Source organism: Struthio camelus, chromosome 2 (assembly GCF_040807025.1).
Source record: "Struthio camelus isolate bStrCam1 chromosome 2, bStrCam1.hap1, whole genome shotgun sequence".
NCBI classification, from domain to species: Eukaryota; Metazoa; Chordata; class Aves; order Struthioniformes; family Struthionidae; genus Struthio; species Struthio camelus.
In genome coordinates this window covers 110,110,324-110,136,661 of record NC_090943.1, presented here as the reverse complement: position 1 = coordinate 110,136,661, position 26,338 = coordinate 110,110,324, and the positions used below count along the sequence as shown (strand labels likewise).

The following is a 26,338-nucleotide window of genomic DNA, read 5'->3' as shown; positions in this document are numbered from 1 at the left end:
ATACAAGTAATTCTGATACCTTCCTTTGCTCATCCCCTTGATGCACAACTCTGCATTTTAATAAGCATGTCTGAAATTCAAAGTTGTCTTTTTTTTTTAGTTCTAGAAGAAAAGCAAATTCTGATTTTGGTTTTTTTAATCAACTTGGAAGGAGGTGACAGTACGGAGATTCTTATTACTGGGCTGGAATCTAGCATTTTCATTAATTTAGCTGTGCTGTCAGAACCTGCACTTGCACTCAGATTTCTTTAGCAGTTTTCTGGGGTAAAGTCAGTGGAACGGAATGTGACTTTGGTCTATCTTTGTTCCTGTAAACTTGGCAATCTTATTCCACACGTGACGTTTTTATGGAAAAGATGTGTATTTGAGGGTGGAAACATTTGGTGAGCCGTGATAAAGATATCAGATGTTAAATTTATTTTTCTGCACATTTTCAATATTGTAGCTCATAAGTGCATGTTATCAAGGACTAGTTCAAAAGATACTTAAAACCCCTTGAAAAGACTACTGACCTTTCGTTGACCTGAAAATGAAGGGTCGAAGTTTGAATTTCCAATTTGAAACCCATGAAAAGTGAGTATGTGTAAGAAATGTTAAATCCTTGCTCACTGTGAAAATGGCAGCTGTGTCACTCATAAAGTGATTTTGGGGGGTTAGATAGCTGTTCATTGATATAGTACCTTATACTGTCATTATTTCAAAACATATTGCAAATGTTAGTCAACGTCATGGAAATCCTTTTGAATTAGTCTATATATTAGCATCTACTGGAAAAAAGTAATGCAAGAATACATAGTAAATGCTGTTTGCAAAGCCAGGAATCAAATCCAAAGGTCTCAATATCTTAGTTTCATGCATGTTCTGTTCCCTGCATTGTGCTAGGGCTGGCTCTCCTTCAGGAGTGAACAAAAAAGAAGCTTCTTAGCCCCTGAGCAAGACCACAGATTTTATTCTGATAGAGATGATGGTTCCAGTATTTTTAGAATTTTAGCTGTTTTTTTGACATTTTAAGAGCTAAAACTAGTTGAAATGTGGCATTACAACAAAATGCTAATATCTACGTGATATGGCAGGGTGTTAATACCATTAATCCCAACACAGCGGGCATAATCCCACTGCCTTTTTCAAATGATTGTTGATAAAGATCATCTGAAACTTTTATCATTTGGTAAAGATACTTCTTGATAATAAAAGAACTAGCCTAATGTTTTGTTCTGTTTTGTTTTGTTTCCCTCTTTCCTACCAGTAATATTTTTAATATGCTACTTTCTTCATCTGTCCCTGTTTTTACCTGTTCCTATCATTAGAAGGCACTTGCCTAGCGTGTATTTCTGTGGCATGTACTTCTAAGAGTAGTCATTGAAGCGATCAGATAAATTGAGAATCTCTTGGCAAAAGAGAGTAGGTCATCTGCTGTACGTTTGTTTTAGTCCCTGGATATGCCTGTCTCTAACGAGAGCATTTAGTTTTGAAGGTTTGTAATAAATTTCTTAATTGATATCGTAAATGCCTCGGGACCATAAAAACTCATTGCCACATGTGGCTTATAATTTTTACACCCAAGGACTCAGGTTTCAGAAAATATTTGGCAAGAAAAAGAGGCATGTTTTCTGTGATTTGTCTAGCATATTTTTGTTGTGTTTATTTTCCCACTCTCACTCAAATGACCCCCGTGAGATGAGCTTTTGATTTCAGAAGGGAACACACTTGATTCTTTGCTACATGAATGTGACAATACATTTTGCAAAACAATTTCATCCGGAGACTGGTAAAATTGGTTTTTGGTGTACAAATGTCATGGCTAAAAGGCCTCAAGTACATTAATCAGGTATTCCTGTTGTATGAGGAACAAATTTATGTCAGTGCAGCTCTTGTAGTTTTGAGCTGTTCTACAGGTGCCCAGGAGATCCTTTCTGTTATGGTGGCACCACTGTGTGATCCTCTAGCACCAAGCAGTCCTGCAGTGGTAATAGCTAAAGAAGCCAAATTATGGATGTGCACTGTGGCAGGGGCTTGTGGCTGCAAGTGTTGTGAATTGCAGGAGGAGCAAAGGAGGCTCCTGAGAGACTTTTGTTCTCATGCGAAGCTCCTCAGCAGCTGAAAGCCTCTCACTGTACTCCATCTCTGTTACTGTAAGAAGCATTACTGCAACTGTTACTGTGTTAACTCCAGTGTGGGAAATGACCCTTACATGATTTTCTTTATATATAAGAGACTCATAGCTAATAGCTACGTAGTTTACAAGGAAATGCAGTTTCTCATAAAACAGGTCTCAGTGAAGCTTCCCTTGTGCTCCCGACCATTTTACTGTCTCTCTCCTGCAAATCCATGTGACTTACAGGTGTTCCTCAGCCCTATAACAGTAAAACAGGCTGTTAATGAAAGTCCAATTAGATTATTTTGTATAGAATGAAGATATAGCATTAAATCAAAAGCAGTAAAGACTACATGATCCTCTTTAGATAATGAATTTAGCATAATGGCACTGGAACTCTAGATATAATGGCATTGCAAATAATGATGCATAATAATAACTCTTGGAAAGAAAATCTGGACTCGATTGTATCTGATAACATTGTTGACAAGCAGCCTTCTAAGCAATATCCTCAGACCCTTACACATACTGTTCGTAGTCCTTAGGTTTCCCAAGCTGCTGCTAGGGAAAAAGAGCATTCATGTAGAGCATTCATCTGAAAGATGTGGAAACTTCCTTTGATGATCTCTGCATTTGGAAGCAATTGTAGTAGTGCACCCCAAACCTAACAACAGGAACAAATCTATTTTTTTGAATATTTTTATCTGCCTGGCTGTCATTGCTTATAGAATCTGTGTATGGTAATGATTTAATCAAAATGTCACTCTTCTGATGTAACACTATATTTTCCTGCTTTATAAAAGGAAATAATAGGAAAGAATGGATAATGGGAGACTATTTTTACTGTGGAAAAGAAGCGAGAATTTTCAAGACAATATTGACTGAAAAAGTGTTATTTGCAGAAGATACTACTAAAGTGATTCTTTAAGAGCCAGTGCTCCTTTTTGACAAAGACATTATTCCTATCTATTACGAATACTAAATGTGATTACTAAAATAACTGAATACTTGTACTAAAATCAGATTCTATTGAATTTTACTTGTAATAATGATGTAAACGGAAGAAAATAGGCAAGGGTAAAAATGCGCATTTTTGACATGAAGAAAAGGCCCATTCCATCTTTTACTGCTGTAGCTCAGTTAATGTTTGGTGTCATGTCTGTGATGTCAATATGATGGTTTTCTATTATGTCTTTCTGGTGCTTTGACTTTTCTTTTGATTTATGTTACAAGGCTAATTTTGTTTTTAGAAGTTTGTACAAGTTTGACAAGATGATTAATTTTTTACTTCGTTTACTCCCTGCCTAAGATCACTGTTAATACCTCATAAAATTACTTCCTTTGTAAAGGTCTCTCTTTTTTTCATGATAACTATTGTGCTGCCTCCCTTTCTTTATTTAAAGGATACGACAGTACAGCAGTCTTACTTCCTGTGTTTGAATAGCAAGAAACTCGTTAATTTTTCTTGATAAAAATGTACCGTCCTATACTGAAAAACATCCTTGAATGGTCAGAAGAGGATTATGAGTTATTTCCTTATGGTATATAGGGAGATTACAAGCTACAGTCAAAGTGTAGGCACTTCATAGTTAAGCTACACACAGCTGACTTATTTTAGGGTATTTTCTAAGGTCTGTTGAATCCCTGTTTGTGGTTCACTACGTACAATAATTTTGCATTTTACATTCATTTTCTGCTATTATTAATCTATTTTTATAGTTTTATTTTTGAAGAATAAAGGAAACACATCCAGCTTTTTCAGAAAAGAATGGGATTTATAGTTTTCAGTGGCTGGTTAATCCAGTGAGTTTTCAGATTCTTCTCTACCTTACATATCAGTGAATCAATGTACAGTAGCCTTGGTATTTTTTTAAGAAGTTAATAAACCTTTCCACACATTTATAATAGATGCAAAGTAGAATAATATAAAATAAAAAAAAGAGAGAGAGACAAGTGATTCTAAAGGGCAGGTTCCTTCCTCGGAAGGAAAAGTGGGAGAGAATCATACTAATAGACCTGAAGTATGAAAGAACAGAAGATGCTGCGACTTAGAGACGTAGAGCTCTCTTTCCACCTGGAAATTAGTTACGCATTATCAGCAGCAAAAGGTTCATAGATGGAGAATGGGTGTATTCCAGATGGAAACTAAATGTGTGCTTTTAAAGCCTATTCTTATATAGATCCCACAACCTGACTGCCTCCTTCCATATGTACTTTCCCTGACGTTAAAGCTGAAATGAAAAGAAGCATCTGGATTACAGGATTGCAGGGGTTATCTATTTAGTTTTCCAACTGGGATGATTTAGCCAAAGGAATCCAGTGATAAAACGATTAGAACCGGGATCATTAGGCCTCACGGTCGTTTTGCTTCCCCAGTACAGCTGCACATCCGACTGAAAGACTGCAAGCATTTCATCGTTGCTGCCAAGTCTCCGTCTCAGTCAATCTGCTCAGTTTAACAAAGCCTCTTCTGCTTCTGAGCTCTGAACACCGTTTTTAAAGGTCATCTACTTGCCAAAGCCTAAATGCTAAACACCTTTACATAGCCCAAGTATATCATGAAGCTTTACTCTGCTTACTGAAGGAGTTGTGAAAGAGCACTTGCACTAAAAACAGCGGAATAATAGGTGTGGCAGTAAAACAGCATTTTTTTTTCTCATCCTGGCTCCCCTTTTTTTTAACTTTGCTTTCATCTATTTTAAAGGAGGGAAGAAACTTCTGATGCTGAATGCTGAGGAATTGTACCTTCTCACTCTCAGCTTTCTCTTGTTCAACAGGGTAGTAGCTACTTGTTGGTTTCTTCCATTTCCATATTTTCTGCATCCTACATTAACTTTTATTTAGTTAATCTTATTACCCAGCAACCTACTATTAGCCCTTGTCACGCATATGCAGGTGGTGACTGACACACAGAGAAGCTAAATATTGGAGATCTGGGCACTGAATTCAGCTGAGGATGGACTCTAGACACCCCAAATCTAGTCTACAAATATCTCTCTTGCCAGCATGAGTTTAAGGGCAAAACTTGCCTCTGAGAGCTTAATGATTGTATTATTGTTATCTAGATACCTATTCAAATATTTTCTGAAATGGACAAATTGGACCCCACATTTTAATTCTTAACATAATTTAGCAGTGCACCTTTCCTATGTCCTTGACTTCTTGTTACTCAAAGGTTTTGGTAAATTTTAGTTTCAGAAGCAAATAAATCCATATTCAGTCTCTCCCTGCAAATACATTTGTGCACTTTCTCTGATTACCAATTTGAATAAATTCCAATGGTTCTACATTTTGCCTAGCAGCTGATGTTCAATTTAATCGGATATGCTTTTTTTAATCCATGACACCTCACCTTAGACACTGACCTCCATCCCGTTCAAAGTCAACAAATGTCTCCTGACATTTTGAGTATATCAAATATCCTGAATACCCTTCATGCAATAATATCCTCAGACACTTCTGAGAATTTGAGAGGTTTGTGAGTGCTCTGGTAACTTTTAAAACAAATTGAAATTTTCCATGTCTTCAACATGAGAGTTTAATGTCTGCTACAGAAAATAATTGCACTTTTCCATTTTCTCTGCTCTCTGAGGCACTCTGTCAGTGAAGACACGATAACGGGAAGACTTTGGGAACTGGACAGTCCTACTTGCTATGTATCACGCATTGTGTGATTTCACATAGCCAAAAGGGGCTATGTGAAAGGGGTCGGCAAGAGAACCTGCAGATAGGCTGGTCGTCTCCGTCTTTGAAACAGAGGGAGGATAGTCTGGGAGGTTACAGCATGATAATGCAAAATTGAAGCCTAACATATAACAAAAGCACATCTCCACAGCTCCTAGGCATTTTTGTATAGCTCAGTACTACACATTTAAGCACAGAAAAAGGGCAAATATATATAATTCTTATGCAAAGTGTAGATTGCCTTGTTGTACACCATTCCCTTCATGATGCTGTCCTTGCCCGATGCTTCCATATGCAAGTCCTTCTGTTGATTTTAGCAAGCATTAGGTGAGACCTGTGCCCAACACATTCCTCCAAGAGTTAGGGGAAATTCTTGTCAGCAATTTCAGCAGCACCTGCTAAGTTATTTGTGCTGTGCATCAGAACACTTTTACAAAACATTAGGAGTTTCACACACACGGGATCTTAATCGTAAAATTCAGCTTTTAGGACTAGCACCCGTTAGTGTGATTAATGAGAACAAGAGCCTGGGAGAAAAGGTTGAATGGCCATGAGATTGAGTGAATCAATTGGGGAATCATTAATGGGACAAAATTAAATGGACTGAAACAGAATAACATTGGGGACGGCAAGTTTACTTATAGCTATACAGGATTGCAAATCTTACTGCTCGCCCAGCAGTTCCCAGGTTCCTTTAATTCCTCAACCAAACTTTTATTACTTTCTACACACACACACTTCTTGCATATTTTATGTTAACTCACTTATTTGCAGCATTTTAAGTGATGTGTCAAAAAAAGTATATTTAACAAATATTAAAAAAACCGAAGATATCATGTCTGAGACAATGACTGTCAAACGCAACTGGAAGCTGAATCTCCTTTTGCCTGTTAACATTAAATTTCTTTCACTTTATACCTCATATGATTGCTTTGAATTCCTTCATAATTTTGAGGAAATTTAGTGGAAATATTAGATTAAAGATTTTCCGCACCAAACTGTCATTCACTTACGAAGTATATGGACACAATTTTCTTATCAGGCTTCCCTTTAAAGTACATATTTCCAGGACCCTGCTCATAGAATTAGCATTGCTCATGTTCAAACTTCAGACTGTTTTTGCCTTGACCTATTGTTTCAGTAAGCGTACTATGAAGTGGAAGTGCAGCTAATAACAATTGTTGTTGTAGCCTTAATAGTATCTTGTGCTCAATCAAATATTTTAAGAAAGCAACAGATGGTGAAAAATTTTATGAATGTTACCAATTTTGGTACATAAATAGGAGTTTGACACAAAGAAGGTAATTATTTGCAGCCTTAGGTAGGTAACTCTGGGTTTGCAAATACAAGGCAAATTTTTGTAAGGTAAAATAGTTATACATACGTGCCAATATGCCTGCTCTATTCTTTGAGAAAGGAACTTCTAACAGTTTAAATCATTATGATATTTTTGTGTGAAGAATAGTGAACTTCAGTGTGAGGATAAAGGCTTTGAATTAAGTTGCTGGGGATGCATGACAAAGTTAAAGGACTTTGAAAATCATCTGTGAAAGATGTTTCAATCATCTGCTGTGTTCTTTATACTGAAAATGAAACAAGAAGGATTCTCAGACCCCTTTCATACACTGACAAAGGCTTTTTGGACATCAGTGAATCCTTAGCAGTTTTCACAGGCTAGAAGTTTGGCCTTCATTTCTGAACCTTTAGTAACTTAAGATTTGTTTTTGATGGTTTTGCAAGTTCACATTTTATTTTAATTGGATATGCCTTATTCTGCTTTTTTCTTCTAGAGCGATTCAATGTGTATCTCATGCCCACACCAAATCTAGACATCTATGGGGAATGTACAATGCAGATCACACATGAGAACATCTATCTCTGGGACATCCACAATGCCAAAGTCAAGCTGGTCATGTGGCCTCTGAGCTCTTTGAGGAGATACGGGCGTGACTCAACGTGGTTCACATTTGAGTCTGGAAGGTAAGAGCTAAGGAGAAGCAGCAACAAGAAGAAAAAATCAGTCATTTTTGAGAAGCTGCCTGATAAGTTACCTCATTATGAGGTAAAAAAGGCAGAATATGTGACTTATCCATACACTTCCATCTGTTGAGAATTACTTTTCAATATATTCAGCTCAGCGTTCAAAATAAACATTAATATACCTAAAGGGGCTTAAAGCTTGTCATCTCCCAGCTGGAGACATTCACTGCCTCTGCTCTTTATTTAGCTGTCATTCATTGAATTGTCCATCTTAAGTTTTATGGGTCTCACTGTACTTAAATGCTAGTGTGGGATATATCTGAGTAATGCTGATGTAGAACAAATGAATTCTGGATCATGGAAAAGGCTTGTCATACAGTATGAATGGAATTACTTCAATTACAGTAGATATTATTCTTCTCAGATGTTCCTGATGCATGATTTCAACTCTAATATAATCATAAGCAGGAGTATACAGAAATCCCATAAAACGGAGTGAACCCAATAAAAGACTAACTTTTTTTCTGCCTGATGTTTTAATCCTCACTGCCATTTCCATCCTCACATCAGTTTTAAAGATCTGTGCAAGTCTGATTTTGCTTCTATTTCATGTCTTTTTACTGCATTTCATAACTTGCCCATATTTACAAAAGTACAGCTGGTGTTCATAAGCAAAACCACAGATCAAATAGACCTTACATTCTAAAAAAGGTAGCAAGAAAAATTTCTCAGCAGTATCTTATTGATAGCAGTTATTGCTTAACTCATAAGATGTATATCAAGATTGATATCACTAGAGTATTTTCGTGTCCTGCAGATTAACAGCTTGAAGTTGATTTGTTGTGTGTGGCTCAAAATGTGTGTGTGTCTTTCTCTACAGTGTTTTAATTATGAAAAAATGTCATTCTATAGCATAGTGAATTTTTTTTTTACTTTCTTTTTCTAAAACAGGATTGTTGCTTTCTGCTCTGCTTTGTTTTTAACTATGGCACATCTTGCACTAGCAAGTTATATATAATGATTTTGTACCCTAAAGTAAAATGCAAGCGATTTTAATCTTACTGCTTTTTCCAGCTTACTATACTAATATTTGTTTGTCATCTCCCCCTGCCATCCATACACTATGCATCGTGATGAAAAGTGAATTGTTTTCCTATTTTTTTTATTTTTATGAGCTAGCTCTGCCTTTATCTGTCATGCTTTATTTTATTTGATCTGATTCCCTTTTGCTTACGTGAGAGTACTTTATTTATCTGATCTGAAAAAGTATAAAGACTAGATTTAGACTGGCAGAAAAATGTAGAGGTAAAATAGGACTGCAGAAAAATCCGTATCTTTAATAACATATGAAGACTAATACTCATTTTAAAATCTACTTTTAATTTTGTGGTGGGGGGTTATTTATATTTTTTAATCAGCATCTTTTTGAACATGATTTTATCTTTGTCCCTTAATCTGCTAGTATCTTCAAACTGTAAATTCTTGATGCATAGTCTCTTATCAGAAGTGAAGTGCTCATCCATGCTTGATGAGAATGTTACACAGTAAAAGTGTTACTGCTTTATTTTTTCCCTAAGGCTTAAAATTTAAATGTAGACAACTGCTTTAAAGGAAATATTTTGAAAAAGGTTCTTATTGTTTGCTGAGCATTAGCAGCTATGTATGTATGTATGTATGTATGTGACTTACTTATATGAACGTTAAGAGCTTAGTTTTATATGTTTATTTATTATCCATCCTCATTTTTCTACTACTTATTTCACAAAAAAAGTGCTTCACATTTAAATATATGGACATATTGCTAAAAAAGGTAGTATGATAAGTAGATCAAAATTAAGCTTTCAGACAATTGAAGTTATCTTTTAATAAACATATTTTCTTACCTTTATATATACTCACTTATATCAAACTAAACTGTTCATTTGTCTAATGAAATCTAATGACTGCATGATTGGGAGGATATCTAAAACATGGGCGGAATGAACACAGACTGTTTTCGATACCCAGTTTTTGTGTTGACTTTTCCACTGATTTGGAGTTCGTGAGAATATGTACCTTTGCATTACGTATGAAGTTAGACTTATCCGTATTTTTCATTAGTTAGATAGCCAGTGAAAATAAATATTCCTTGCAAACCAATATACTCAGTTTATATTCTTCCCTTTTCAAATTCTGCTGAGATGTGGAGGAAGCACAATTTTGTGTGGCTTTAGTTCAGTGCAGAGTGGTGAGATTCTTTTATAATCTGCATTGTCGTGTCTTAGTAGCTGGTTAGGGTTAATCCCATACAATCAGAAAATTGATCAGAAAATACTAATTCACAACTCTGTTGGGCATGGTAGATGCTGTGGTGCCATTATACCGATTAATAATGTGCATCTAATATAGTGAATGGATCCCATGGCAATTTAGCGCACCTAAACTAGGAGCCAGCCATTTACTTTTTCAGGAGCCAGGCTTTCTACCTAAACAGCTTCCGATTGGCATGGTCAGCTATACTGTTGAATCATCACTGAATCAACAGAATTTCCTGAATTTGTGAACAAGATGTAATGCGTCAGGCATTTCAGACACTTCATTCTCATTATTTCGGGTATGGGATGTATCGGAGACACTGTGCATAAGGATGCAGCTGATTTGTGCAAGCGCAGCAGCGTTCACTTGTCTTGAAACCTTTGGAGTTGCAGCTCCACATAGTAGGTCTGTACAATATGCATTAATCTGTCAATGACTCTGATTTTAAGCCCATGACGTGTGTAAGTGCTAGATTAATTAACTATATACAATCTAAGAAGCATGCCAGAAAAGTGGTAAAATAGATGAAGATAAAGTATCTCATGGCCTAGATCAGATGTGAAGACACTATTTTCAGCCACCTGCCAAAGTTACAGGATTCATTTTGCTGAGGGTGAAAAACAGACAACCAAAAGGCCATTAGCAAATTTTAAAAATTACTCTCTGGAACTCTCTGAGAGAGGCAGTTGTCCAAGCTTACTGTTTTAGCAAAACACGCTGGCTGAGGCACCTTCTGTAAGATCGTAAGAGAAGACCCCTAAGAATTTAGGATTTTCTTTCATCCCTTGGAGTGAGGCATTGAGAGAAGTAAACACATATGGACTCTATTCTCTTTGAAATATTATTTCTTTTGCTTTACTGCAGTTCTGCTATTTACATTAAACAGTGTTTTTTCTGCATGGAAGCTGTATAGTCAAGTGCATTAACTACTGTCAAGACATATCAAAAAAAAGCCCAAAAAAGTGCTGAAGTCAAGTTAAACATGATGAGAAGCTGCAATAAGGAGATGGACTACCCTAGCCACAGCCAAAGGATGTGAAATACCGTAAGTTTCCATCTGAGTAGAGAGGTGGAGGTAATAGGTATGTTTTTGGAAAATTTTGAGAAGAACTGGAAGGAGCCACAAATCTGTGACAAACTCCTTTTTCTGAAATACACTTGGAATCATCTAAATTTCAAGTTTATTCGTGTTGTGCGTTCAGAGAGACCCACTGAGTCACACTAAGTTATTTTTTGTTTATTTGCTTTTGATTTTGCTTTTTTCATCAGAGAAAAAATAATTAAATGTGGTGTTCTCTGTCACTCCTAAGATCTGGAATCTGTTTCTGTAGAAGAGAAAGTATCAGGTTCAAGTGCTGTAGAATGGTGACATGGGACTTTCTCTATTTTTTTTTCCCCTTTATGTGACCCAAGACTGACTATTCATTTTCTCAGTGGTAGATACACAGATGCTAGGGTTATTTGAAGCAGAAAGTTCAGTGTTTGCTTCAGGCACTACATCTGACAGAAATCTTTTATTTGTCTGCCAGTCCTCTGTGGCAAGTTTTGGTGTTAATGTGAAACACAGTAGTCAATTAAACCTTACAGCTAAGTTATGGGAACCCTTACAGTTAAGTTATAGGAAACATGCTGCTTTTCGTGGGGAGAGGCACCTTTTCTACGTGCTTCAGGAGACAGTAGTTCTGGCACTTCATACACTGATGTATGCATCAACTCAGCTCTCCACCTCCCTAAAAAAAAGTATCAATTCCTGATTATCTGTTGGTAGATTATAGGTTCAGAAACCCCGTAGAATTTGTAGGTCAGCTTGGGCTTAAAAGCATAATAACCAGTCAAATGCAGCTGCAATAAATAGGTTTACCAACTGGTAAGTTCATGTAAACTCTAGCTCAGAGATCTCAGTGTTCCACATTGAGTAATGTTTGTTGGGATATTTTTATTTTACTGTTATGCCTTTGTTATATTTTTATAAAGCCTAATTCACCTATGATTTGAATTGTCTGTGGTTTGGCCTTTGCTGTGTTCTCTCACAGCCTCTTCCCTTCTTTCTCCTATGCTCTCCCCCAGTGCAATGCAGTGCTAAAATCTGAAGATAACTTTCCAAAAACTGGAGTATGTTGTATTTCCCCCTTGTTTTTTCAGTAATCATGTAGCTCTAATTTTAGGACAAGTGGCATTTTCACCACTGAAAAGGATTAATCAGTTCTTGGTATTTAGCAATGCTAAGGTTGTATTCAAATCTGATCTAACTACAGTTCCATTTCTACTTCTTTTCCATTTCCAACTTCTTTCCAACTGTCAACTTGACTTCTGCTGAACTTCTGACCAGGGATAAGTTCTGTGTTAGTAATCTGATTCACGTAAATCCTCCTTAAACAGGAGTTGTGTGTTTCCTTGTGTCCTGTCATCCACAGGACTCTTACTCTAGTTTTGATTATGGTGCCTAGTCTGAGAACTCTTAGATTAGAGGAAACTAATATAGCTCATTGCAAATGATTTATAATGTCCTTGTTGCATGTTCTTTCTGCCAAAGCTACTGTCAGTCTACTCTTGTGTTCTTAAGACTGGACATGTTCCTCCACAGTATAACTTAATATGACAAACAGAGAGAAGAAGGGGGTATATACTAAATTCATTTATCCTGGATTTCTACTGTATGGTCTAAAGTGTTCTGCTTTTTCTAGCCCCTGGCTTGAAGATCCAGCCATGATATACACACCCACACAACACTTCCTCTGCCTTGCAAAGAGTGCTGGAGCATTCATACATTCTTAGTCGTAGCAGGATGCACGCATTTTTCCAGCTCCACATTTTAACCTGTAAGTTCCACAGTGGGCCATAGCAGACAATTACCCCATATGGCAATGCTGCATAACTCACGATGCCCCAGCACCAGGTCCTTTTCTCTGAGGGACTCATACTAAAATTTAACCTTCTGCCTCACGAAACAGGAGGACTGTGAAGCAGCTCAGGTTTGAAAAGTAAAATACTAAAAAAATAAGTTTTACCCATTTAAAAAAATGTTAACAGCAAAACTTGAAACAACCTCATGTCTACAAAATCAGCTTTTATATAGATACCAGATAGAGTCACAACTAGGGTGTCTATTTTAGCCTTTAAATGCTGTTGCATGGCTCCCCATCCCAACCCTGAAGCCTGTTTGCATCAGCTGATTGAAAATGCTAAAACAAGTCACCTAATTCTCTATACAGACAGTAGGAGAGTGTTAAGTGTTTCACAAAGGGCAATCCAGAAGGGCACATTCTGAAGAGAGAACCATCTAGCCAGCAGGAATGCTAAGCACAAATAAATCCTTTTCTCCAAAGCTTATGTCACGAACGTATACCGTCGCTGGAGGAGGTTTGAAATACCCTCTGTACTCTGCCTGGGTGCTATACAAACATAGAGGGAAGTAATCAAAATGCAGAGGATGGAATTTGCACAACAAAAAAGCCTTGTTCATGTATATGTAGGACCCTGTGCAAATGCATACTTGCGTGCGCACACACGCACACGCACACACACGCACACAAACACTCACACACACGGACTATTGCAGAAACATAAAGGGGCATGTTTCTAAACATTTGTGGGCTTCATTTGTAAAAACTTCAGTTCCTGAGCTTCAGCTTGCCTGTAGGCTTATTCTAAAGGCCTTTTCAATGTGTGAACAGTTGTCCTTTGTATGTCACATGTGAAAAACTGCAATGAAATTTTTGTTTTTCTCTCAATCTCAGGACTTGCTTGCACTGTAATCAAGGTTAGTAGAGTATGACTGCCAGCCACTACTCAGGAGCTGAGAAAGCTGCTTTGAAGATTTGCCTAGTGTCCACCTAATTCCCTTGGTTCTATCAATGTTAATTCAATGCTCTCATGAGTAATAAATGCACTTATAAAATGTATATTGACTGCTTTTTGTTTACCTTCACAAAGATATAACTTTTTTGAGGATGATCGTACCCACTGACTTCTTTATATATAGCTATATAGTGTGTATATACATGTACATATATGTATACTTTTATATATGTACATATATAATGTATGTATATGTTTTTAATATATACACACACAAATATTTCTATACTTGTTTTCAAAGCCCCCAGGATTGTGTAGGAATGAGTGTATAGTTGTTGAAGTTACTGATTCTTTCATTTTTTCTGCTGCTGTGGTTTTTGAAAATTTTTATGCAAAAACTGAGTAATAATCATTAAAATAATATTTTTAATCAGAAATAAAAATCTTCTCATCTGTAAAAAGCTATAGGTAAACCAAACTAAGACAATAATATTAAGACTAAATTAATGGTGAATTTGCTTTCATTTGCTTTTTGTGTTAGGTAGAAATGTTTTTTAAAAGTGTATGTCCATGTAAACCAGAGAATACGCGACATATTTTGGTCCAAGCGTTTTAAAAAGCAGCTCAAAAACTCTAACTGGAGTCAAATTGGCTAATGTTCAGATATTGTTAATTTTGCGTAGTTTAGTTTGAAGTAGGATAGAGATTTTTCCCCACTTTCAACAGCTGCTTTCTCAATGAAATTCAAGTTACTTTTTGCCAGCCGGAAACATTTGCTACTAAGAAAAAGCAAATGTATATAAACAAAAAATATATTTAGAGACATGTATACTTATGAAATATTGCAAAATAAGCATTCTTCTGGATTGTAAAGACACAAGCAAAAATGAATATAGAAATAAATAGTCAGGCCTGGAAGAACTATCAAATTGACCATTCGTGAGCAATTCTCTTTATTGCATAGGTGGTGATGGTGTACGCTGACTGAATACAAACCCCTATGCTAAATTTCAGGTTTTATTTTCACAAAAGTATTCTGCTAAGGAGAAGACAAGACTAGTAACTGAAAACCAAGTCAAAACACTGGTACCATTACCATATCTCATGCCCCCCTCAAGACCTTCACTGTAACTAAGTGTCCTCTCATTCTAATTTTAATTAACTGTAGAACTATCAAAACAATGTCACATAAGGGGAATTGAGAACAATTTACATGCGGTGCCTTCCCAAGTAGCATTCTAGAGAAGTCAGGCTGTTTTTGAGGAGTGCTTGACTGGTCTCATGGGCTCCTTTAATCTTGTGCTTATTTATAAGGCACTAAGGGAAGGCCTGTCCCTGAGCCCCTGTTAGAGGAAATGCCATTAGCCGCTGGGTCCCTCCTAATAGTACTTTTTTGCTATTGCAGTAAGTTATTACTATTATTGCACTGTTAATAATTCTGCACTCTGAGTAATGCTGTGATGGTGCGTGATTTATTTCTACTGTGAGTAGTCACTTGTCACATATTTTCTAAAAAGCTTCAGTCTCATTAGAAAGAGGGGAGGGAAAGGCAGCATCTAATGGAATCCTTCAATCTGCTGGTTCCAAACATCGTTTGATCTTTCTGACTTTTTGAAAAAAAAAACTCAGTACAGTTCTATAACTCACTGAGATGCTTCATCTACTTGATTATCCTGTCAGGGGCTGAAAAGTCAAATATAACATTCCACTCGTATGGTTTGCTTGAGCCAGTGCAACAATGTGGATTTGGAGGTTTTGTTATATTAAAAATTTATCTATGTGTATTTTGTTTATTGCTCTGTCCAACTTGAACAATATCCTTTCTTTAAAATGGTATTTTAAATGATCTCTGATGAATCTTTTCAAAACAACATTGTATTGGAATGAATAAGAGAACAGATTTTATTTTCCTGAACTGTGTGCTATGATGACTGAAAGTTCATGAATGTTGACTATAAAAATAAATAAAAATAATCACCACTTATTGCAAAACTGCATTTATTAGTATGCAGTTTTTAAAAACTCAAAAAAATTGAAACTCTGATCGTAAGTGTCACCCGCTGTCAGGAAGGGGACTGAAATGGAAGGAAAATTTACAGTCTAGGTGATGGTTTAATGGGAAACCCTGAAACTCTTTAGGATGGTGATTGGGGGTGTCTGACCTTTGTGTAATGAAAGACCATTGGATCACCTCTGTTTCCGATGACTTACTTATTTAGGACTCGTGTTGTTGCGACACCACGGGATAAGGAGTGACAACAGCAACGCAAAACAGCACAGGACTAAAGACAACAACAGCAGTACGAGTGCTAAAGCTGTTGCAAAGGAAGCCCCACACTGACATGAAACTGGACAGCAAATAGACCACCTTGCTGGGACTAATAACAATTCAAGAGATTGATGAAAATCAGGGAAGGTTTTGTGGCAGCAACAGAAAGGTCTAAGTAAATAGAATAAGAGGAGGTGATAGGAATTTGAGTGTAAAATACATGGGCTGGTAAGACAGAAATAGAGTTAAGAAGGGACTTCTGACTAGAAACACAATATATCTGTTGTTTTGATGGAACACTCTAACACTGTTTGAATATGTATAGCGTTTTAGGAATAACATGCTGTCAGAAAGTATGGAAGATCTAAGCAAAAGGTAACAAGAAGGGGTTGCTCAAATATTTCATTTCACTAGTACTTTGCCTCTTTATGGTAAATGTTTAAGCTCCGTTAGACCAGCTTCTCTCTCAGAGAGAAAAAGAAGAAAAATGGGTTCAATTAGCCCTCAGCCTTAGAAGCACAGAGGAAATGGAGGGCAGCCAAGAAAAAAGTGTTCAGTGCATGTGGAAATAGTGTCAAATAGCCAGTAAAAAAAACCATCAGAGAAATCAAAATAGAAATAGTAATATATAGAAATAGAAATGTGTATTAGCATTTATCTCGAGACTAATATTCTGTCTATGATATGAAGAATACCTAAGGTATGAATTTTCCAGAGTGATAAAATGGGGAAATACTTCAAAAGAATTTTTAGGTATTACCAAGAATACTCAAAATGGTTTTATTGCCATACATCAAATAGCCACAAACATACCCAAGCTATTATGTATAAATGTTCAGGGGAAACATGGTCACCTTTTGCTACATAAGAACTATGAGTATCCTTTATATTATGATTCTACCACCTATAATACATCAGAGTTGGATAGGTGCCTGTATATGTTTGATGAAGGCATTAGGTCTTACGTCTATAGTTTATGGATTATTAGTTTAGTCTATGGATTTTTTAAACCTAGCATACAGAGTCATGACAGAAGGGATGGACACCTTCCAATGTTCAGAGCAGTTCCACTGCTGTTGTAAATTTCTTTAAAAAATAGTACTAAAGTAGTGTAGAACAGTAGAAGTGAAAGCCTAAAGTATGAAATACTGAACCTAAGAAAAGTTAGCGCTAGTGTAAAAGCAGCTCGTTACTGTTTTTTCACAGCAAAGGAAGATTGCTGTCTTCATTTTGCTCTGTAACTGTGCCCCAGCTTCCCCAGGAACAGAAAGGGCTGCTGTGCTTAAACATTCTGTGCGTTAGAGAAGACAAATTTCGTACTTCTGAATTCTGCTGTCCCACAATATGTTCTGCAGTCTTTGTTTCCTCTTGTGAACTTGTCATGTGGCATTTCTTATCAACTATTAGCATTTTGTGCAATGCAGAAAAACTAATCTGTTTAGGAAGAAGAGACAGGGTGATATACACGCACAGCGACCACAGTTCCTGCTGTTCTTACCTAATCCCTTTTGTTTTAAGCAAAATCCTTGCTAAAGCTAGCATAAAATGTGTCTTTGTTCAGTACAACTTTAATAGTTTCACACAGGACCCATAATAGCTATCCAGCTAAGAGAATATCATCAGTATAATTGAAATATTAATAGCAGACAGAGAAGTAGAAGTGTGCATTTATCAAAACATCAGAAAAAGCCCAGCAGTTCCATCCAGTGAGGTTATACAAATAAGATATTTACTGGAAAACATGGGTGCCTGTCTAACTCTTTAATTATAAACTGTAAATACTGCTTCCTTCTTATTCTTCATTCCTTTGTATGTTTTTCCTGTCTTTTCTTTGCTACGTCATTTGATCCGTGTGATTCTTTTTGTTGCTTTTTTGAGCTTTTCTTCGTTGCTTTTTTTTTTTTAGTTTCTTTGTTTTTACACTCCTTTTATCCACTAGTACCTTTCCCACCCCACTCACCTTTCAGGTTGAAAGGAATGCCTTCTTTTATGGAAGGAAGTTTTGCCAAAGAAGTTTTGAGGGTTCTTTAAGCCCCTTATCAAGCTGCTACTTGCAGACTACAAGTTGATTTTAGCAATCCAGCTAGTGAGCGGTCCTTACCAAGAATTTTCCCACAGCTGGAAGCACTAGCACACGGATATCATATGCACAATCACAGTTGGAGCCAGTGATGCCAGGCAAATGTATGAGTTGTTAAATCCATAACAGAATTGCTATTGTTGCAGTCAAGAGAACAGGTAAAACTTGGCTCCTTCGCTTCTCCCTGGCTTATATAAAAAAGGAACAGATAAGGCAAGTGGGAGGGAAGTCTTGTTTCCTGCCTGCTTTAAATGCAATAATACAATACTGGTAGAAGTTTAATGTTTTTTACTTGTGATGGTATCTGAACATTTTATCTAATTATTCTTTTGACATAATATTATTAATGTACATATTGCTTATCCACCTAAGGCCTTATTGTACAGCTTGTGTCCATATGCCTAGCTCAAGTTCAAACCAGGAACATGGCCTGCAGCTACATTCTTCAGTTTCTGCTGTTTGCATCTGAAAAATCTAGCTTTATCTTTAAAACATCCCTGACTGACTGACTCATGGCCAGTGCTTTTGTCAGTCCCAGGGATTGCTGTTGCTGCCATAGTCATCTGCTTATGGCAGGCTACTCCCAAACTGTAGCTGAAAATCTGCCAGTTTTGAGCTTAGTGCTCATGAGTCCTTGGATATCATTAGCATATATTAATTACTCTTTAGTGTATGTACATAGGATAGTGAGTGTCTCTGGACAAGCCTGTGTGCCTGTAATATTTGCATATGACTTTCCGAAAATTCCTCTGGGGCCAAAATGTTCCCATCGGTAGTTCTCATGGCTTAAAGAGGGAGGGAATGACATTGAAAGAAGACAACAGCACTCAAATCCCCATCACAATCAGATCATAATGTACTGAAAGATTCATGGAGTGGCAAACCATGACTTGAGTAGTCAAAACCTTTAATGAAAGTGCATTTAAAAGAAAAAAAAGAGCACCTTGAGACTCATTATTTTTGAAGTAGTCAGAACTCAAAAACCAAACTCAACATCAGATGTTCAGTGAAACTCCTTTCACCATTCCTTTGTCCTTTGTTTCTCCCACTTCCAAAACAAGAGAACATAGCATTAGAAGGTCATGTAATTTTCCACAAACTGGGAAAACTGTTGTTTTAAATATACATCATAGTCAAGTGTGACTAATTCACCTTTTCCCCTGGCTATATAGTTCTAAACCTGACTTTTTCTTTGGGCATTAATATTTTTTCTCTTCAGTGTCTTAACATTATTCATCCATCCATGAAGAATGTTAATTATCTTAGTTCATTTCTGTTCAACCCTCCAGAAAGTTTACTTCCTCTCCCTGTAAGTGGAGATATATTATTATATTTTTTTCAAAATGTAGGAAGTATCTATTTCCCATCTTTATTGTGAATATAAAAAAGAGGGAAATGACACAAACACAGTATCCACATCATGGTAGATGCAGTATATTTCCAAGAGCGTTTAATGTGTGGATGAGAAGTAACAGGCATTAAAGGACAAATCATTTCAAATGTTGTCCTATGTTTAATGCCTAATACTGCATATGCAGACATGGTATGTGCAGATGCACAACTGATTTTTATCGTCTTTTTTAGGTTGAGCTTTATACATAAATGATTACTGCAAGTATTGTCAGCACATGTGAAATAGCTGTGTTGTACCTTCTGAGCACTTTCAGTTCTTCAAAAACTTAGTAAAATAAACAATTATGCCTATACAGATTAGTTCCTTTGGCTGTCATTATACTACTGTCTTTTAACTAGAATATGCCTCCTTCTTACAAAACTCATTGATTCTTGAGAGAGAAAGGAAGAAATTCAGATTTGTGTTACATTGTATTCAGAAACAATTCAGACTCTAGCAAGCAGCAGCTAAGAAGAATTTCTCTGGCAATTCATGGACTAGGAATAGTCGAACACATAAGAGTGACTTTAGAGCTCTGAAAAGAAAAAAAAAAGGAAGAAAATAAAGACCTTGGGTCCCTAAATTTTAATGTTTCTAATATAGCAAGTAATGTTTCACTGCTACAGGGCTCCTGTATTGTTATGCTGTCGTCTGTTTTAACTAGTAAAGCAATAACCTTATTTGGGTTTTATATCTAACATTTTTGTGTTTATCAAAGTCAACAGTACTGATATAAAATTAATGCTGTTTCACCTGTGTTCTGCTACTTAAGGCAGTGAGAGGAACTAAACAGTTTTATTGAGGTGCGTTTTTTTCTCATTGGGGAATAATAGCTCTTAACAGGATGGAAATTCTGTAGTAGATATCTTTATTTGAACACGATCCCAGATTACAGGACTTGTAACTTACATCCCTGTGGTTCAAAAGTGAGATAAAAATAATAGCTGGACCATGCTGAGCGAAAAGGTTTAATCCAAAAAATTGAGCTATTTGTAGTCTTTGTAACCTCTTTACTTTCCTTGCCTTCAGACCTATGTTTTCATTGGTCTGTTGGCTGTACAGCAGTCTATAACTGCTGCTTCTGTACTAAAATCATAATAGTAATATAAAAGTTCTTGGTTTATGATCCACTTAGGTGCTAAGAGTAGATACTCTTCCAAAACAGTATTAAATAGTATTTCATCATTCATCTCATTGATATGAGACCAGAGCTTTACAAATTAACAGAGCTAATTATCTAGCAACATTTTTATGTTTGTTCTATTACTTAAACTGTCAAAAATGCACATGTTTTGTGTACTTAAGAGCATGTCAACAATTGATTTCATTATCCTGCTTTTCTTTTTGATAAATTCCGTTTATGTATAATATACATGATTTTTAGAACAGAAAATATTAAGTAGTCGAAAAATTCCCTAGAATGGGTTATTTTGCATATGAATATGTATTGATGACCAAGGTTGATTAATTAAATAATAAGTGGATTGAATACTAATAAAAGATACTAATTTGCATGCACAACCTAGATGTCTTCTTGTCTAGAGATGATAAAGCATAAATGACTGTTCACACTCACAGAATCACAGAGCAGTTGAGGTTGGAAGGGACCTCTGGAGTTCATCTAGTCCAACCTCCCTGCTCAAGCAGGGTCACCTAGAGCACATTGCCCAGAATTGTGCCCAGATGGCTTTTGAATATCTCCAGGGAAGGAGACTCCGCAGCTTCTCTGGGCAACCTGTGCCAGTGCTCAGTCACCCTCACAGGAAAGAATTTTTTCCTCATGTTCAAATGGAACTCAAGCTTCCCCATCAAAATGTCTATGCCATGTTTTATGAAACTAGTCTGTAAGCAGCAAGAGACAAAAACTGTAGTGTTAACATATTTGGAATTCAACTTGTTAGACTCCAGAATGCAAGATCCAGATGGATATCTATTCTCTTACTGACTAAAGTTTAGTTTCTAGGCTCTGGGAGAACAGAGCTTCACCACAATGTATTTATCATTATGTGTGGATATATTTCATGTTTGTATGTCTGCCTCTGTGTTCTACCTTTTCTATGTATGTGAGTTCTGCAAAGTTGCTGATTATGGAAGAGGTATGCTTTGTTTTGAAGATTTTTAATTCTTCACTTGGAACTGATCTAAAGTATTGCTTCATTACCTAACAATAATCAAATGATTACTATCTTTGGGGAGTGATTTTTGTTTTCTGCTTTTTATACTGTAACTAGCACTGAGACTGAGTTGTCTCTAGCTCTTCAGCAATAATTCACATTTATTCTGATATACCAAAGAAATTTAAATACATTAAAACATTTTTCAATGAGAAACAATGGTGAAGCTTGGTTGCTACCAAATGAAAATGATCTGAAACAAGTCCCAAACAGAATCCTGCTTCCTATCAAAATGAAACCTTGCAAAAAAAAGCTAAAATATAAATTTTGCTGCTGCATCTTACGATGAACAGGAATCAAACTGGTAGAAATGAATTAGAGAAGAGTGAACAGTACTAGTGAACAGTTATTGATCTATTTCAGAGAAAGGTAGCCTGCTTACTGTGCTTCCATGAAATTTCCATTAAATATTTGATATATGGGAGTGGGATATTGCCCCTGAAGCTTTAGCAATATGATATGCACCCCACTGCTCTAAATCTGCTATTACAAAGGGCAGCACAGAGACAGTAGTTGTAGAGACAGCACAGGCAATGAGAAGAAAGAATTTCCCGAGAGGCATAATTACAGAACAGAAATCTCTCCTATCTGACAAAACAAGTAAAAAAATGTTTTCAAGGAAAAAAAAAAGTTGTTTATATTCTGTAATACCCTTTAAATGGTCATTTGGTTCACACAGAAAAAGAAATTATCTTACCTTGAATAATCAGTATTAATGGAAAAAACCCCGTAATTTAGAGGGATAATAGTGTAATATGTGTGTTAAGTGTTAAGACTAACAGTGCGTTTATCAGTCTACCACACAAGTATTTTGTTACCACGATTGCGTAAAATAACTTAAAAAAAGACACGCAGCTATCACTTGGAAAGTATTATGGTCCTCTGGACCCAGCTATGTTTCTGGAGCAAATTATCACTCATTTCCAATATATCTTAATATTTTACTTCTCAAAATGCCAAAATATGGAGTTTCACATTTCCCATAAATAGACCTTATTAGGAAACGGTTTTAGTGCCGTGAGAAACCTCTTAGCTCTTCTAGCAGAATACACTAAGAAAGACACAAGAAATACAAGATCTGACCTTGAACAAATGTTCAGGTCATGATCAAGTTCCTGAGCCACATCTGAGGTGTGGTAATACACCATGTTCCCTGTATTAACTCATGTCACATTCAGGGAGATCCCACATAAAAGAGAGTTAAGATTAAACGCTACCATTTATCGTAAGCAGAAACGGTGGAAAATTACCCACCTCAGCTAAAGTGCAATAGCATGACATTAACTGTTATGGATAAATGTCTACACACAGCAATTAGTGGTTATCATGCATACTTATTTTTTCTTGTTGTATATTTTTGGCAGTAAATAGCTGTTATCTAGGGAGACAGGCTGATGCTTCGTATATCAGATCATTTTCTTCATTTGCTTCTCAGATCATAAAATTGCCAGGATATCCTTGTTTGACATGCAGCATAAAACTCTGAAATGCTGACTGCAAAGCATGGAAATCTAACTCATTATTCACTTTAGGATATGAGTAACATGCCACACATAAAGATTTTGAAATTCTATGTCTGCTTGCTCTATATGGTGCCCTTTATATTATTGGTGTGCTTGATGTTGTTGATCTGCACTTCCCTTTCACAATATTTTCACAGGACATTTCCTTGCTTTCACTGACCTTTTCCCACCTTTAGAGCTTCCTAGCCATGTCTGCCATCAAAGTTCTATAACTGAAATAATTACGCTTTCTGCACATTTTCCATGAATTTTCTTCTCTCTGCTTCACTCATTGACCTTTCCTAGATCCCATACAGATTCTATTTATATATTGTTACCTTTTTTCTTATTAATTCACTCAACCAATGTAGCACTTTTTTGCCTGCTTTATTGTACTTTAGGATTCTTATCAACATTTTCTTATTTGTTCCTTTATTTTTTTATCCTTTCAACATAGAAGTTAACTTACAATTCTGTAAAAATCTACATAGTTTATTTTATGACTATTTTGATAAGTATTCCTAGGAATATATGGGCCTTTTTATATGAATATATCCCTGTCTTTACTATCCCTTTACTATGTCCCTTACTTTCCTTGCTTTTTTTTGTTTTCTCTGAAAAAATCAACTTTAGGAGGAAGTAAGCTAACATGTTTTGGAATGAGCAAAGCATCTGGACCTTCAGGAGAGCTTGTATTCATTTCTTAGGGAAGCCTACCATTTGGTTAATCTGTGTTTAGTGTGCTGTATGTGATGTCCTTGCATAGAAAGAACAAACAGGATTTCTGTCAAAATGACTTAGCTCAAATTGAGATAACAGCAAACAAGGAAAGAACAAAAGTTAGATGTTCACAAGGGAGACAGTGTTTGTGTGTCTCCTCTGATAATCTAATTAAACTGGAGGCAAAACTGCAGTCAGTTTCCACCACTCTTTTAGAAAATCAAAGCTGTAACAACACAAGAAATAAGTGTTTGAGTTCAGAGTTAAACACTGCATAACACTGAGTTCTCCTCTGACCAACATCCACAGCTTCAAGGCTGTAAGGACAGGCCATCTTTTCTGGACCCTGCTTCTTGTGACATTGCCAGGTCTGGTTCCACATCTGGCATTTGACCAGCTTCTTCAGAATATAGGACATAAGCACAAGCTTACTTCACTTCTGAGCCTTGAAGCGCCTGAGAAAAGGGCTTCACTATTTAAAAGAAATAATTTCTGTAAGCCTTCATTGTTAAGGCAGCCTAAACTTTACAGCTGGACTATGAAGTTAAGGAGAAGTATGAAAAGAAACAGATGATCCTACTTGGAGTGTCTTAGGATGCCTAAATTAAGTTAAACCAGTAACTTGGAAAAAAATCATGTAACTGAGCAGTAAGGTGTTAGAAGATTGTATGTGAAAGACTGCTCTGATCTGTAAATAGCGTTGTGCTAGGCTCTCCACCAGCGTAGTCCTGTGGTGTTTTATGTTGTAGCAGGAGAGTCTGGAACACAGCACCTGCCCACTGTGCAACAGCAAGTAAATCTGATGAGGTATTGCTAACTTTTGCCAGTCTGGTTACTGGACAATACAGAATCTTGATCTATTCTTATTTAAATATTTAAAGCCTGTGTCTATTTAAAGAATTAGAAATGCTAAACTAGGGTAATAGTTATTTATGACTATCTTTAAACTGAAAATCTGTTGCTTCTACTGTATCTTTAAAACCAGTGTTGATTTACTGTTCAAGAAAAGAGGAGAGAAATTTTGAGAAGACAGCATCTATTATTACTATAAAACTTGGTGGCAGAAGACTTGGGGCAGAGGTCCTCTGTGGTGGACCCACAGAGTCCAGTAGTGATATGGATGTGCTTAAGAGCCGATTCACCTGATGGAATCGGTGCTGAACAGTGACATGTTCTTGTGTGTTTCTGCCTTTGCAGTTAATCACATTTCTTTGGGAAGGGATGAGTCCAGCACTAATGACTCTAATGTTTCTTAATGATTCCTACCTGATCAGTTCCATTTGTTCAGTGCCTATTTCAGAATGTTTACCTTTATTTAGGTCTGGGTATGTAGTTTATATACTGCTGATTATGAATTTACAAATCAGCCATAATTTCTTCAATGCTAAAATATTTGTGGGTGAAAAGAAATCATCTGAGTCCATTAAAAAAATTCAGATTTAGATATGTGAAGAGCAAAAATCTTTCCAGTTACAGTTGTCATTTCTCCTTTATTTTACAACAGAGACTTATAACGCGTAGTGTTCCTGAGCATCTCAGTTTTCAGACAACCTTTATGATTCTCTAAAAATGCATTTTATCCTTAACAAAAATAATTGAATGAAACTGATATATCAAACTCTTGTCCTTTCATGCCCTCATACATACAGCTGCTGAATAGTGCTCTACTGAACTTTTGAAATATTTCAACCATGACATGAGAGCATCAGCCTCTCTTTGGCAAAAAGTGCCATTTTTAAATGGTAGTCAAGTACATGCCTGAGTTATTTTGTCATTGGCATTTTCCAAACAAGTTGTTTGATATTTAGTTTGCAGATACCATGTATGAAAGAAAAAGCTTTTTTAAAAAAGTAATGTAAGTTGATTTAGCCTGGAACTTCCTCCCATGCTGTCTGGCATATGTTAACAAAGCAGATATTTGTATTCTTTGGGTAGGTCTTAATTATATGAGAGGCTTCACCAGTGATTCCTGTGACTTGTGGCTTATGCATATGGCCAGAGGTCGACAGAAGAAAGGGAGCTCCTTGGGCATTCATTGGAAAGCAAAGGGAGCAATGTGATGGGTGGACCCAGGCAGGCCTATTTTGCCTTAATATGCAGGTAGATTTAGGGATATTTCTGTAGCAGATAAAAGTGGTTCCAGTTTGGAGTTGGAATAAAGCTAGTTTAATTATGTTTGGAAAATGTAAGCAAATGAGCTGAGTGTAGCTGGGCTGCAGGGTCAGCCCCATCTGAAGGCTGTATCTGATAGTGATGTATAAAGGAATCTTGGGAATAAAATAATTAATATTTTGATTTGGTTTCATTTTTTGAAGAAGTGAATAGACTATCAACAAAATGTCCCTTTT

The 26,338-nt window shown here is 36.4% G+C and overlaps 1 protein-coding gene across 1 annotated transcript in view; it reads left to right on the top strand.

Moving 5' to 3' along the window:
* Window positions 1-26,338, top strand: part of DOK6 (docking protein 6) — a 260,922-nt gene that overhangs the window by 158,930 nt on the left and 75,654 nt on the right. The window contains exon 5 of the mRNA XM_068932081.1: window positions 7,570-7,759. Coding sequence (XP_068788182.1) covers window positions 7,570-7,759 — 190 coding nt within the window. The remainder of the gene's footprint in view (window positions 1-7,569; window positions 7,760-26,338) is intronic.